General features: G+C 41.9%; 1 protein-coding gene across 15 annotated transcripts in view; it reads left to right on the top strand.

Annotated features, from left to right (window-relative positions):
• PTPRF (protein tyrosine phosphatase receptor type F) overlaps positions 1-15,531 on the top strand; it is a 375,435-nt gene that overhangs the window by 121,164 nt on the left and 238,740 nt on the right. For all 15 annotated transcript variants that reach the window (XM_077785383.1, XM_021528150.2, XM_021528106.2 and 12 more), the window contains exon 3: positions 8,896-9,057. In XM_077785383.1, coding sequence (XP_077641509.1) covers positions 8,973-9,057 — 85 coding nt within the window. In that variant the 5' untranslated portion in view covers positions 8,896-8,972. The remainder of the gene's footprint in view (positions 1-8,895; positions 9,058-15,531) is intronic.

The following is a 15,531-nucleotide window of genomic DNA, read 5'->3' as shown; positions in this document are numbered from 1 at the left end:
CATATATGCCACCTCAGAGGCTGTTTTCTTTCAGCAAAGCAAAGCTAGGGGGCCTTACTAGAAGGAAAAAATAAAAAGGAATAATCATAAATTTAGCATCTTATTACAATAAGCTTGATTGCATCTAGGTTTCTTTAGAGGTTACAGAAACAGTTTTCATTTTTCATACAGAAGGCAATTGCATGAAACTTGTGCTTTCCTAGTTCTTGCTTATTAGTTGTGGAGGGAATTTCTGGGTGCTGTCTTCCAAATGCCAAAATGCCTCCAGAGCCAGCGAACTGCAGGATGCTGGGGGCGTTCTGCATGGAGAGAATTCAGTTTAATAAATGTAATAAGTCCATTTACCCTACTGGGCTCTGTTAACTACCTGCATATAAACTGAGCATACATAATGTTTGGGCAAAGGTTATGGAAGCAGTTTGCAGGAAAGACTAGCTCCAGAGCACACCGAAACAGCAGCTATTCTTATTTTAGCCCTCAGTAACACACACAATAATGGGGTTCAAGCAGTATCCGTGGTTGAGACAGTAATAACAACTATGATATAATTAACTTCAAAGCCCTTTGGGAGAGAATAATTCCAAAATCTAGTATTGAAAATGTTCATAGTTTCACAAGATGAGAATTATAGGAAGTTTAATTGGATACATAAACCCTCCAGTAGGGCATAAGTTGTCTGCTAAATGATGGCATTAGGAAGAAGCCATCCCTGTGGCAGGCTGCTGCTGCCTTCTCCTGCACAGGTTGGTGCTGGCTGATGGGGTGGCTGGGATAGGTGGTAATCCCGTCTGGTGGTGCCCATGTCTAGAAAGGATGGCAGCCAAGATGTATTTGAGAATTTGACACTTTGTGTGTGCTTCGTGGACCTGTAGAAATGGATTATTGTCTCTGTGAGTAGGATCGAAGCAGTAAGTCCTTTTTTTACTCGATAGCCACGTGTGGCAGAGGCTGCGAGACAGTGGGTGGAGGGTTTGTCACCAGCGTGTGTTCTTTCCAGAGCCTGGCTTGAAATAGCTGCAGGCACAAGGAGTTGCTCGGGATTATTTAATCACTCCTGGCTGCAGTATCAGCAAGGTTGAAGGTGTTTGTGGACTCCTCACATATGTCTTCATGAGTGGCCATGACTGTGGTGAATATAGAGCATGAATACATAGTTGAGCTCAGAGGGGTGAAGAAGATGAAAATGTTGAGAATGATGGTAAACTTTAGAAAGGCTACAAACAAGAAAGTGAACAAGTTAGTCAAAGTGTCCCAAATATTATAATGGGAAAAATTAAGAATAGAAAAGAAAAAGGGAGGGTGCAAGGGGGGAGTGAATCAGTTTCTTGATGTGGTTTGAAATCAATAGGGGAACATAAGAGAGCAAACTGGGAAAAGCAGTTAAATTAGCAAGCAGTTAGCTGGGAGTAATTCGCTCTAGGTAGGTGGCAGGCTTGAGAAGCTGTTTGAGATGAAAATTTGGAAACCCAACTCTCATTTGTCAGTAGTAGAGTGTATAAAGTAAAATGAGTATAAAAGGAAAATTGAAAGATCCAAGGTGGGCTTTGAAGAACTGCTGACTAGACATAGAAGATAAATTATTCAGGCAAATCAGTGCCATTGTCTTGTGTGAAAATTTGTCTTGTTGGATGATGGAAGGTTAAGGAAGGCAGTTAAGGAAGAGGAGTGTGCTGCCAAAGAGGGAAATTATTACTTTGCATCAGTTTTTAACCACTGAAAATATTGTAGAAGACTTGCTACTAGTATTGTGACCAGTATTTCTAAATATAAAAGCTAAGCAAATTTCAGAAATTGAGGTCTTGGCAAAAGCAGATTTAGAATAAGCTGTTAATCTGAAAGAAGGCATTAAGTGAGCAGACCCCAGTAGTATGCTATGTTACATAAAACATAACTGAACTTCTGGCAAAGGTATTTTTTGTTAAAAAGAACAACTTCTTCTTCCCCCCTGAAAAAAGTTCTTTATGTATCTTGTACTCTGGTTGAAGCAGAAATTACTGCAAAAATAACACAATACTTGAAGATCATGTGCTCACAGAATCCAACTTTGGATGCTGCAAAGGAAAATTTCTAGAAGTTGCTCAAAATCTCCAAGCCAGAGAAAGGGCTTGTTCAGATTTTGGGAGGTCTCAAAAATTTTGACACTGAGGCCTCTAAGGAGGCCAAGTAGACCTGTGGATAGAGTAAAAGCATTCTTACAAAGACTAAACTGATTTAATTTTGAATTAGAATTTATTTAGGATTTAGTTTGGCTTCAAGCCATTAGACATCATGCAAATCTTTGAAGGGATGGAAGGACAGATCTCTCATCTGGTCAATCGTTTGCATTCTTGCCATTTTGATTAAAATTAGTTCTGGTGCTCAGTGGAACTAAGGTCTGCTCTGCCTTGCATGTTCTGTCAGTTCGAGAGAGGCAGAACAAATGTGTTTGGCACTGCTGGTTCCAGATGCAGGAATAACAGGACCACAGCTGTACAGGCAATGGCACTCAGCTGTGGTGTGTTGTAAGCAGCAAGCCCAGAAGGACCCTGTTTCTGAGCTATCCCTCTCTTTAGTATAAAACCACCTGTCAGCACCCTGGCTGTGCAGAATTTAGTGCCCTGGAATTGGGTTTAGAGGACAGGACTTGGAACCTAGTGATTTTAGTCCTTGCAGTGTTTTCTATTGTGCTGAATTCAGTCAAGCCTGTTACAGCATTGTCATTTTTATTAGGAATATATTGTCATGTGTACAATAATTTATAGAAAAAGCACAGAAATTCTTGCTTTGTGGAAATGTCTGACTCATGAGCATATTTCTTCGCATTAGTGGAGTTTGCTGATAATTAAGTAATAGGCGATTTAGTTTTATTTTTTGTGGAACTTTCTACTGCTGTGGATCTGCATTTCATGCATCTGGATGCAGTGCTGAGCCTATTCTGTAAATGTTAGAGTTTGCTTCTTTTAAGGAGACTTTACAGCAGGCATTAGGAGCCTTTACACTTGGGTAGGGTGATCTACAGCCATCTGTGCTTAGTGCTCACTATGAGTGATAGCTGGGTTTGTGAGGCTCAAGGCTGATCTATATTTTAAGTGGATGTTTTAACTTATCTCCATAGTTATTTAACGGGGTCCTTCATAATCCTTGTTCCAGTAGAAAAATTCCTCTTTCTTATCTAGTATTGTCTGCAGGCAATGACACCTTTGGAAATTAATGTCTTCAGAACCAAATGTAGCCAATAAAGCTGACAGGAATATTCAAGTTGTGCTTATATTCTGCTTAGAAGTGTCTCTGCTCCTCTCCTTGGGTCAAATCGGGATTGCATGTTCAGCATCACAGTGACCTGTAACTGGGCCAGCTTGTGCTTAAACACTTTTCACATTTTTTGTGCTTTATCAAAATAAGGAGAAACTTTTTAAAGTATTTCTGAGTTGTTCTTGCTATTACATATATTGCTCCATACCAAGTCAGCCTGTATTAGTTTGTTGTTTGATTTTTTCCCCAGATTATGGGATATTTTGGGGTTTCTTTTTGTTTTTTCCTACCCCATTTTTATTTTCTTTCCAAACAGGTAATAAAACATTTTCCTTCTGGGAAAAATACTTCTGGGCGAGAGATGTGTTTTCTTTCTTTGTTTCTTTTTTTTTTTTTTTAACTGTTTACTGAGAATATTCTGCATGCACTTATGTTTGCTTTGTCTCATTCTCACAGTTACATGTCCATGGCTAATTATACTCCTTTCTTGGTGTTTTGTATCCTTCTTGTACTTATAGATAGCTATCAAATTCTCAGCCAGTCTGTCTACTGCTTGTGATTAGACAGAGATTTTTATCCTTCCTGGTTCTTGAATTGCTTTGTTCATTCTTTCTCTCCAGATGGTTGGAGGGCCTTGCAACTGAGAGCACCAGACTGATGCTCTGGGCCTGCTCATGCCTGGGTCCCAGAGGTGGTACCTTTGCTCATGTGGCAGTTTCTTTAGCTTTTGGCCTTTTTATTGTATTGCAAGCTCAAAGGAAGTTCCTCCCTAAATCTATTCTAGTGTTGCCATCATTGCTATCTTCATATATCTCCCCACTGAATCTCTCTAATACATTCCCTGCATGTGGGAGTTTGGAGTGAAATGAGACTCATTTTGTCTTTTTTGGCCATATTGCTGTACTCCCCAAGTCTCTTTATATTATATTTCTCGCAGAAAGGCACAAAGAAATCTATGCTAAAGGAATACTAATGTAGTGAAGTGAAACATTGAAAAGTCATTAGCTTGTGTGTAACTGCTTCCACAACTTTTAATGTGTGCAATATGATGGTCTTGAGTTATATGGTGTGTCATGGTTTTCCTGTTCCTCCCTCTGAGCACAGATGAGGCATTATGTACAGAGTGAAGCAGCTGAGCTGTAGCCAGCTATTGTTCTCACTTTTAACAGAATAAGGAGCTGCCTTATTGCTCTGCGTGATGCGTGGTCGCCGCTGCTGATGTGACACCCAGAGCAGATCAGGTGGTATTGTGTTGATTGGGTCCCTCTGGAGCACTGATTCCCCTTCAGATACTTGTGTAAAATATGGAGGGTAGAGGTCCAGAAGGAAAATTTAGTCGTGTTGCACGTGTAGTAGCTCTGGGAGAAGCTGGTGTAATTTCAGCCCTGTCTTTACCATGGTCTGGGTGTGCCCAGTTGGTATTTTCTGACCTGCATACTTGGGCTAATCTTGAGAACACTGAGGAAGTTTCCACCTTGAAAAACAAACACAATTGTTTCAGATTCCTTTTTGAAAAGACACTGTGACATCTCCAGGTCAGCTAAGGACATTGCTTATGGACTGGGCTCACCTTTCCACCCTGAAAGTTTCTCCAGAGTCTCTTAACGATGTTTCACAACAAAGGCAGTGTCAGTACTCAAACACACAAGGAAACCTGGCAGTTCCGTGAATGTACAGGGGTTCCTGGAGGGAGCTTTTTTGTGCTGACTTCTTAGATTCTTTGGGTTGCAAAATAGCTTAACCTAAAAAGTGATTTTAGTGCAGTGTTTTTGTCCCTGATTTAGAATGGGCAGGCTTGCTTTGGGGATGCTATTCTTCACTGTGCCAGTTTTGGCTGGTAACCCACTCGTTTCAGTTCAGTTTATCTTACCGAAGAGTTCATAGAGGACATAAGCTATTCAGTGCTGGTTTGAAATTCCTCTTGACTCTTCAAAGTTGACTGCTTTTTCTAATCTCATTGCAGTCTCCTGTGAGACATACTCATTGCCAGAATTTCTTAGTACCATATGAGCTGTTGGTATTCTTGGCTCTGTTTTAAATGAGTCCAGCTTTTTCTGCTGTCTGAAAGAATCAAACCATGTAGATTTCAAAAAATGTCCTCAAGACCGCCTCTTTTCCATCCACCTGCCCCACAGCAAAAAACTGATATATTTAAATGAAGATTGCTAGTTTTTTGTTGTGCTTTCTAGTTTTCTGCCAAACCAGCTCTCGGTAGCTCTAACACTGAGTTTGGAGCAGAGGCAGGAGTTTAGCTTGTTAAACTCAAAGCTGTTTTTACAAAGCCATCTGGAGTGCTTAGCCTCAGCCTAATTTTGGGTTATGTAGTCTAGAGTTTATAATATTGCCAGGACCAGATGCAGAAGAAGAAATGAGAATGTACGTGTGTTTTTGAAAAACCTTCTTGTTCAGTGTCTGGGCTCCCAAATGCAGTATTAGTTGAGATGCTGGCCAAAGCAGTGAGATTAAAGGAAGCCTTCAAATGAAGGGACTGAGATCATCTGGTGTACAGGAGATCAGTCAGAAACAAGAGAGGCATGCCTGAAGAGGTATGAGTTTGGTGGGGACGAGGCACATGAAGAAGAGTAGGAGCATTATTTGGTCAGTTGCTGATGTACTTGATTTTACCAAAGGAGTACTTTGTGTTTGTTTAGCTTGTTGCCAAAAAATCTACCAATATTATCTGGTTTTTATCTGCTTTCCATCCTAGGCTACCTTCTGCCTCAGGAAAGGAAGCCTTTAGCAATGGTTCAGGGCTGCTGTTTAACATTGTGAGAGTAACTCTGGCCCTTCTAAGGGTTAACTGAACTTCAGCTGACACCCTTGCTTTGAGTATTGGGTTGTCTTGTTGGGAAAGCTGAACCACTGGGAGAAGCTTTTTAATACTTTCACTTTCAAAAGAGAATGACAGTTACTGAGATTTATGAAATTTTAAAACCTTCCAATTTAAAGCTCTTTAATTATTGAATGCAGACAACTTTTCCATAAGCAGAGCAACCATGGAAAGAGGAAGTAGCAAATTTTGATCCTCTTAAAGGCCAAAGGTGGTCTATTAACTTTGGAGGGACAGTCAGCAGTCTGGCATGAGAAAATCTGGCTTTTCTACCAGATGGTAAATTATTTAGAGCACTAAACAGTTGAAAAAGATCAAGTCTATGAAGCATCTGGTAGGGTATCTGACAATTCATCAGTTCTGCATAGTGCATGCTGTATGTATCTCATGGGCTAGAGAGGAAGGTTACAAATCTGTTGAAACTGGAGAGAAGCTTGATCACGTTTACTGAAAGAAGAGAGAAATCAAGAGACAGACCTATTCTTTAACGGAGGTTTTTATGTTCCTGAGAGTTACTTCTGAATGAGGGCTGTGGAGGTGCTATTGACAAGACTCTGAGCAATCTGTGCTCAAGATACACCGTTAGATGAGACACTTTTGTTGCTAATGGAAGTGAATGAAAGAGGAAAAGCTCTCTGAAAGCTGCTCACCCCCACTGTGGTCTGACAAATACCTAAGATGTTTCAGCACCACCTGTAGAACTCATTCTCTGTCCTAATCTTACAGAGCTTGACACACATGATTAGTTTTGACACAGTAATTTCAAGCCTTGGTGTCTCCCACCCCTCCCCAGGAAAAGTAGCCTCTTATGATTCTGGCTGCTGTTGAGCCAGATGTAATGCTGCTTAAAGTGCTTCAGTGGGTTCCCTTCTTCAGGCAGCACAAATTACCCCTGTACATGCAGAATTTAGAAGCATAATCATCACTCTAGATTCAGGCATTTCTTCCCACTCCTGTGTGGCCATATCTGGGGAGCTGGCTGACACTGGGCCAACTGCTTGGGGACTGAACTGTACCATCATTGGAACAGAGCTTATGCAGCTATAAAGATACAACTAGCTGTATCTGTCTTGGCTATGTAAGACATGTAAATGGTGCTTTTAGTAATCCTTTGGCGAGAGTTGAGTGAGCATGGGGAAGTTGGAGGGCAGCAAAGACAACTGGGGCTGGTGCGAAGAGCCTCTTCTCAGTATTCAGAATTTTGCTGCTGAACTTAGATTTATGCCTTCTCATTGAGACAATAAAAACAGGATGAGATGATCAGTATTCTCTCTGCATCTAGGTTAGAGCTAGGTTATTTTGTAAAGCATTTTCAGATGTCTTGGCAAGAGAAGATGTTGCATAAATAAAGATTTCTCTGTGTTGTGCGGTATTATAACATAGGAAAAGATTTACTGTGCAAATACAGTAACAGAACGGAGAAGAATCATGATCTCCTGTTTGTTAGTACTATGCACTGTAAACATTTGCTGAGGTAGGTTCTCTTGAGATTTCTTGTGGATTTCCCTAGGCACAATCATTGCTGGCATTCTTTGAGCAACGTGCTTTTGTCAGAAGTAGACGTGTTTGTAACTTGTGATACTTCCATCAAAAGCTCAGCGGTTTCCAAAAAACAATACGCTTCTAAACGTAGCAAAATTGAGAAATATCTTTGTTAGAGCAGTCCTGAAGATGTTTTTGAAATGTCTGCCAACACGAGTAAGAGTGGCATGTTGGGCCACAAACAGTGTGCACAGTTGCAGCTGCTTTGCTTCAAGGATACTCAGAGTCCACTCAGGCTGGCATCTGCCAGCATGAGATTTTTTTTCCTTAGTAATGCTGTGTTGGTAAGTTTGGTAACTTCTGCAGCTTAGCAGAGAATCACATCTACTTTTAAATAACTCTTGTGCTTGCATTGAGATGCCTGCCACTGAAGGTGTGAGCCCCTGTCACTGCTGAGTGTGGTTGCTGAGGGCATGGTGCTTGTTAGCTCCTTTAAAGTCTGTTTTAATAGGAAGACCTTAGACTTTGAGATGGAAGTACAGTGAGTATGTTCTCATTAAAAGATAAAGAAGGCAGATACACATAATTTGTTTTCTTTTTAAATACTCACCTTTTTTTGGTTGGTTTTCAAGAAATTTTCTGTATTTCAGTATTCAAACAGGTGCCCAAGTTAAGGCAATTTGCAAGATGATTTGTTTTGTTTTGGAGTGGGAATACCCAATCATGAATCCTTTTAGGGTAGTCATTGCCTCCATTTTGGTGAATTGGAAGCTGAGGTATTTGCTTTGGGTAAAGCTTCTCTTTACAGACACTTAATAACATTCTGCTGTGACTCTCACCCTGTGAGCTGACAGCTGATCTCAATTCAGCTTCTGTTTCTTCTACTGGAACCCGCTGGGACTTGCCTGGTGTACACCAGCCCAGCTGGATGGTCCAAGCTCTGCTTCACATGCAATTTGATTGCAAACCCTCTCTACACATGCAGTCAACCACGTCTGTCTTGAGCACATGGAAGGAGAGTTACAAGAGGTTTAGATTGTTTTTTGAATGTAATGTGCAGCTTCAGAACTATTTGTTGTGAGCAACAGCAACTGCAGGATGCATTAATGGGCCATAAACCAGACTGTACATGAAGGTAAACTAGGAGACAGGTGCATTTTATGCCTACTGACCCTTGAAATCAGCTTATTGAATTCAGAGGCATGTGTGGTGCTCTACTGCTCATGCAGGGAAGATAGGTAAATTTCTTTTTAAAAGTATCTGTAATGATGACTTTGCAATGCAGTTGGATATACTGGCAGTTAATCTGTGTGTCATAATAATTTTCTTTTTCTTCTTTTTTTGGTTTGCAGGGGTAAGTCTGTGTCTGTAACACTGGATGTACTGACCACTTGCCTCAGACTGAAGAGGACTTGCTCTATTTTGGAATATGGTGCCTAACTTCTGCATCCAAGTACTCACTGTGCCAGCAGCCATCCTCTGCTGCTTGATGCTGCCTTTAGCAGGAGCGGACAGTAAGTAACACTTGGTTTTGGAAAGCCTGAACGTCTTGCAGAATTTCTTTCCAGAAATGTTAAGCCTTGTTTGTACTGGAAACTGAGGGTTAAGAGAACTTCCCCCCAAGTCTTCTATTTCCCAGTGTGCGCATTGCAGATAAACAGGGTGTGTGTGAAGGGGCACAAGTAGAAAGAAAAAGACTGACAAAATTTATTCAAGTGCAGAAAGAATTTCCGTAGAAGCTGCAAGATCAAAACCTGACAGTTTGATTTCTAACACGCACAGATGAGTAAAGAAAATTGGGGGCGGAGGAAGAAAGAAGTATTGGGGTCACAGTAATCCCTGTTACTTTTCCTTGTTCTTTTGCCAGCTCTTGTAATTTGTGTAGCACTGAGACATCTCTCCTGAGTCAGCAGGCAGTTGCTGTTGGAGAAGGCTGTTGGGGAAGAGGGTGTGACTTCTTACCTTCTGGTATAGCTCTCCTACACCCGTTTTTTTGGCAGAATTGGAGTACAGTGTTTCCTTGTGGTCATAGTTTTAGCTGTTGTGTCCTTGCTGTTGTCCTGGTAGTCCCATAGAATTGTTGTGACTGGCTTTAATTAGCCCCATCCAGCCAAGGGGAAATATGTGCACAAAATGCTAATGTGGACAGACAAGAGGACAAAAATATGGCTAATGATAGCCTACTAAAAACACCTTATAGTAGGAATGTTTTATGGAATGGGTTATACAGAGAACAGGAAATCTCAATGATTTTTTTGCAAAAACTTGGGTTGTGTATTTGTTAAGCAATCCCCAAATATTTGTGCAGACCCCCTCCCCTTTCTTTTTTTTAACCTGTACCCAGGTTTTCAGTGTCCAAATGTCTGCACATTCATCACAGACTCTGGCAGTTGTGAATATTTCTTGCCTCTGAAAGTACCCAGGGCTCTTGGGATGCTTGAATTGGAGATGAGGTGACCATGTTGCACCTCCTGAGCTGCCAGCAGTCATCTCTTTCTCACTGCAGCTTTAGAGTCGCCAGGCTTATAATTAGGTATGATTTTGTGAAAGTTGAAGGAGATCTTGATTAATGTTGGTAGGAGCCTGGCTGAATGTAGGAAACAGACTGGGGGTTCCCTAAATGTCCTTGACTGAGAGGAAGGCCTAAATTTAGGGAAGCTGGAGAGAAGAGTGAAGAAGGGATGTGAAGAAACTGAAAAATTCAGTTCTTTTCTTGTCATTAGGGATGACTTGTGCAGGCAGCAGATTAATATGGGTCTGTATGAGTCTGAGCTGCCCAGTCAAACTGGGGGCAGCATCTGTCTCCTTCCTCACCTTACTTTGCTGTCTACTGGTGCTTTGTTAAAGGTGCTTATTCAGATCACTTTACATCTGCATATTGTAGCCCATTTTGGAATCTGGCATAGAGAAGTAGAGAAGTACTTGTTAAGTGTTCTGAGGTGTATAAAAATTCCCTGAAATTTATTATCTTCATACTGGCTCCTGCAAAGGAGAGAAGCATCACACTCATATCACAAATGTGCAGAAGCTGGTGGAGCTTGAGATGTCCCAGGACAGTTCTTGGCCTGAGGATCAATTGTGGTAGACGTGGTTTGCTAATTTTGTGGAATAATTCCACATGCTTGGATTTAACGAAATTGGCTCTGTTTCTGTGTGATGTCTCAGATGTGGAACATTTCTGTGTTGAGCAGCAAGTTTATCTGTATGTATGGCTTCTTCTCTCGTGCAGACTCAGTCTGAATTGCTTTTTCCTAATCTGGAAGGCAGCTCTGGAGGGCACCGACCTTTTAACCAGCAGAGTGACCATGGATTAATCAAGGGTTTCCTAGGATGGAAAGTGGTTTTTAGAAACTCCATGTATTTTAGCAACTTAGAGTTTTTTCTATCATCTTACCCACTGAATCTTGCCACTGACCCTCAGAGGCTGGGAGCTATGTGAAAGGACCTGTCTGCTCTGTGCCTTTGCAGGGGTAAAATGTCAACCCCAAACCCTGCATTTTATGGGACCTGCCATCAGTGATGCAGACAAGTGATGCAGTAGCGAATCTGGCATTGGAGAGTCCTGATTCAGGACAGTAGTGAAGGGCAAGGGGAACATATGACAGTATATGGACACTGAAGCTTCCAGAAGCTAGAGAGGGATGCTGTGAAAGGAGCAGCCCATGTGAACACTCCTCTGTGTTTTAGTCCCCACAGCATCCTGTTGACTTCAGCAAAACAGCATTTATTTATTGCACTGGTTGTGGCTGTTCTCAGGAAATCACTGTGATTCTTCCTTTTCCCCATTGCAGTGCTGCTTGGAGTCAGCAGAGAGATGAGCAGGCTCTGTATCTACGAAACATTTTTGCATTTCCCCCACTGAAAACAACAGGATAATGAGAGCAGGGTTATCCCTGGATTGTCTGGAGTCGATCTCCAACTTGCTTTTTATAGGAGCAGGAACAGGATGGCTGGAGATGGGCTGTGCTGCATCCCTGGCAGCAGCGTGGCTCATGGCTGGGTGCTCAGGGAGCGCCCACGGCTGGGTGTTCCCTGCCTTCCCCACCTGATATTGTAACGTGTCTCGGTGTTGCTGCTGTAGTTCCTGACAATTAAGGCAGCTGGCAGAAAGCGGGATGTTAACGCCTGAGATAAAGCAGATTTAGTGTGCGCTGCCTGGCAGAATTAGCGCCGCGCTGTGCTGGTGCCTCCCCTGGAATCGAGGTCACCCGAGCTGTGAAGAATGTCAGTGATGAGGACTTGAAGTGGCATCCAAAGGTTAAACTGAGTGGCAGAGTGTCAGAAAAAGAGGGGATTTCTGGATGCCTCCCTGGCAGCAGGAGGGGAGTGGTGCTTTCCTGGCTGCTCTGGTGGGGTGCTGGGAGGAGAAGGTGAGTGGGAAGGGGCACATGCGCGCCAACGGTGGATACAGAAGTGCTAATTTGGCAGACAGCTATTTCAAATCCTCCCCAGCTTTTACAGACTGCAATAAGAAATTATTAAATTTTCTCTGTGATCTGACTGTGTTTCTGTCAGGGTGACCCTAATTCCATTAGAGCAGCTCAGAGCTGATTCAGGATGGCTGTTTTACCCATTCTCTCTCAGCTTGCTTGTGTGGGCTTTTTTATACTCTGTGCTTCCCTTTCTGTCAGCTTTTGACTGTGCATGGGAAAAATGGCTTTGCAGATTTCAGTTAATGTTCAGTGTGATTGTCAACTAAAAGATGCTTTTTTTAGTTTTTGAAAATGTGTCATTTATTCTAATAAAATAAAAACCAAAAAAATCCCCTCTCAAAACAAAATGCAGAGAAAATGGGGGGAAATCAATACTCTCATGAGAAATCATCAACAATCTCTTTTGTTGTTGTCTTGGTTTTTTAAAAATTAGACCTTGTTTTTGAAGTCCTGGGAACAGGTTCCATTAGCCAAAGGAAGAGACCAGGTGACCCATGCTAGGCCTTTTCTAACTGCGGTATATTTTGGTTTGTCTTGCACAGAATTTCAAAGGGCTTAAGGAATAAAACCACTTCAAAAGTGACCTTGTAGAAGGAAAGAACTAAGGTAGAATTAGGCCAACTACCTGTAAATTGATATCTGGTAAACAAACAATTTGCACCTTTTGATTTCTAGAGGTAGAGCAAACTTGGCTTTTATTTGAGGGGGTAGATGGAACGTGCCTCAGTGAGCTGGTGTGGTCAAGCCAGAGCTTGGGCTCGCACCACCCCTGGCCAGAAGGGACCCTGAGTCTGAAGTGTCTCAAAGCTGCCCTGCCCCTGAAATGAAAAGTTACTTTATATCTGAAAGATGTGCATCTTGTACATGGGGTTTTTTTTTGCGTGGTTGGTTTTTTTGGGGTTTTTTGGGTTTTTTTTTTCCAATCAGTGTTTCTTGGATGCTAATTGAATTGAGGAAACACATTAAAAAATATAATAAAAAGCAAAGATGCTGATGCTTGTGAAGGTTGGGAAAAGAACGAGTACTGGGATGGCTTCTCTAGATGTGGTGATGTCTAGAATAGTAGGAGAGTCTAAGAGTCTAAGAATAGTAAGATGACCTTTCTAGCTTCAGGTGAACTCTGTTTTGCCAGGGATTTTGCATCGTACCTGAAGTGTATATGGAGGTTTTGGGTGGAAGAGCACTGGAGGAAACATTTGTTGAGGCACTAGTTTGTCCTTGTCCTCTAACTTTGCTGTCTGCCCTTACTGTCCTGTGCTCCCAAGACCAGCTTGGCTCATTTTGACTCCCTGATTTGGCTCTACTGCTTTTCCTTCATAACCTGAATGATGCCTCAACAACAGTTAATCCCAAATACAGCTGCTTGAGGCCACGCTGTGAGATAGACTTGCTGTTGTGCAAGCCTGGAAAATGTCCACTTTGCAGAGCTGGGCAGCACGATTCCATTCCAAAAGCTGGACATGAGGCTTCTCCACTGCTGCCTTGCAGCAGTTTCTGTTTCCAGGATTCCTGTTTGCATTCCTGTCCCCAAATGCTCTATCTTGTGATTATGTGTAATTGATGCGATTGGATCCAGGTATTGCAGCACAGGTAAATACTAATTTTCTGCAATTCTACCTTGACTAGCTTGACATATTCCATCAGCAGAAAGAACATGGAAAATACTGTTTAGGAAAACCCCTGTACCTGAGGCATTGAGGTGGTGTCATTAAGGGATGGGTTGAAATATTAACCACAGTTGTTGTGCAGTGTTTATTTTTGGTGTCCTTACTCATCATATATATAAATATATATATTTAGGTAGGAATGGATTCTACACTTTTGTGTAAAATACCTAAATGCTGCCTGCTCATAGCTAAATGGTGCAGACATCAAAGTAGAAGGAATGCTGTGAGGACAAACATCATGTACAGAGTAGACAACAGATCTTTTTCTGCATTTATAGCCCTTTTAGCTCCAGCACTTGCAGAGGACATGAATTTGTTTGAGTTGTTACTCACAACAAATCACAGCATGATGATTTGTCTTTTTTATGTATTGTTAAAGCCACCAGCATTCATCAGTCAATGTCAGCTGACAGGTCAAAGGTCTCCTTAGCCCCAAATCCCTCATCCAGTAGTGGTCAGTACGAAGACTTATGGAGGATGGAAAAGCAGAATAAATAGATAGTGATCTCTCCCTGTTGTCTCCTTAGAGCTCTCGGTGAGAGGTGGCTCCTGAGCCCGGAGAGGTGCTGTAGTAACTGCAGCCAAGCTTACTCTGGGTTTTGCTCTCAGGCAGCTCTGAGCATGTGGTCAGTCTGCAGGGACACTGGGGACAGTGGTTTGCAGGGAGGCCAAGGTGTAGGCTCTGACTGTTGTTTCTACTCCATGGCTCCTTGTTTCACTGCTGCTGTGCAGGGCTGAGCATTCCCACTTGCCATTTGCACCACTCGGACTCAGCTGCACAGCCAGAATTCCTCTCCTGCCTTCCCAAGGGACTTCCTGTGATTAAGTATCCGTGTAAATTATCCAGCACAGTGACAAATGTTGAGGGGATGATATATTTAATACTTGTTCTTTGCGAGAGTGTGTCATTATTGGCTTGGTGATACAGAAAACCAATAGAACTACCTGCTTACAGTTTTATCTTCAGTGTAGATTCATAGATTGTAAGGCCAGAAATCAGATCAGAGTAGTCTTTCACTCTGACCTGTGTAGCACAGGCTGTATAATTTCAGTAGTAATTTCTGCGTCTGCTTTTACAGCTGTGGATGAGCTAGCACGTAGCTTCTGGGAGGCTGTCAAATCATTATTTGAAAACTAAATGATAGAGAATTTACCCAGCTCCTATATGATCTGTAAAAATGGCAAGTAATCATTACTTCTCCAAATGTGTATTTATTTCAAACTACCTTTATGCATTTTTAGGGTTTAGACACTGGATATTAGAACATCTGTCAGTGAGACTGGAGACTCCTGCTGTTTAATGCAATCTCCTGGAGAAGCAACTTGAATTGGAGGAGTTAGAGAGTATGAAAGTTTGTTCTTTTTGTTGTAGAAGAATGGACTAGTTTTTTTCTGACCAGACAAAATTTTTATTGTTCTTCACTAATCCTCCAGACTTTTCAATATGTTTTTTAAAGTCAAGGGACCAGGACCAAGACAAGTGGCTGCTTTTTCCAGTAGTACAATGGCACTTTATCTTTTTTACTCAAAGCATTCAGCTGGGAATGTGGTCCTCCACTGTGACCTCTGAATTCCTTTCTGGACCTCTGATTCCCAGGATGCAGACTTCTATTTCATGAGTGGGACTTGGCTATTTGTTCATGAATATCTGCCCCTAGGTACATTAAAATGTGTTTCACCGGATCCCAGCTCATTTAATCATTTGAGTAATTCTGTAAAGGTAATTTTCCCCTTTCTGTTTGTAGCTGACTATCAACTTTGGTAAAGCTTACCCTTTACTTCCCAAATCTAATTGCAAGTTAGTTGCATTCATTCACAGATGTTAATCAGTTGTGGCTATTTGCAGAGGCTGCTATGTGTATTTTAAGGAGGTATTTAAAATACCCTG

Source organism: Lonchura striata, chromosome 9 (genome assembly GCF_046129695.1).
Source record: "Lonchura striata isolate bLonStr1 chromosome 9, bLonStr1.mat, whole genome shotgun sequence".
Taxonomy (NCBI): Eukaryota; Metazoa; Chordata; class Aves; order Passeriformes; family Estrildidae; genus Lonchura; species Lonchura striata.
The sequence above is the reverse complement of the archived record's forward strand: the minus strand, read 5'-3'. Positions and strand labels throughout refer to the sequence as shown.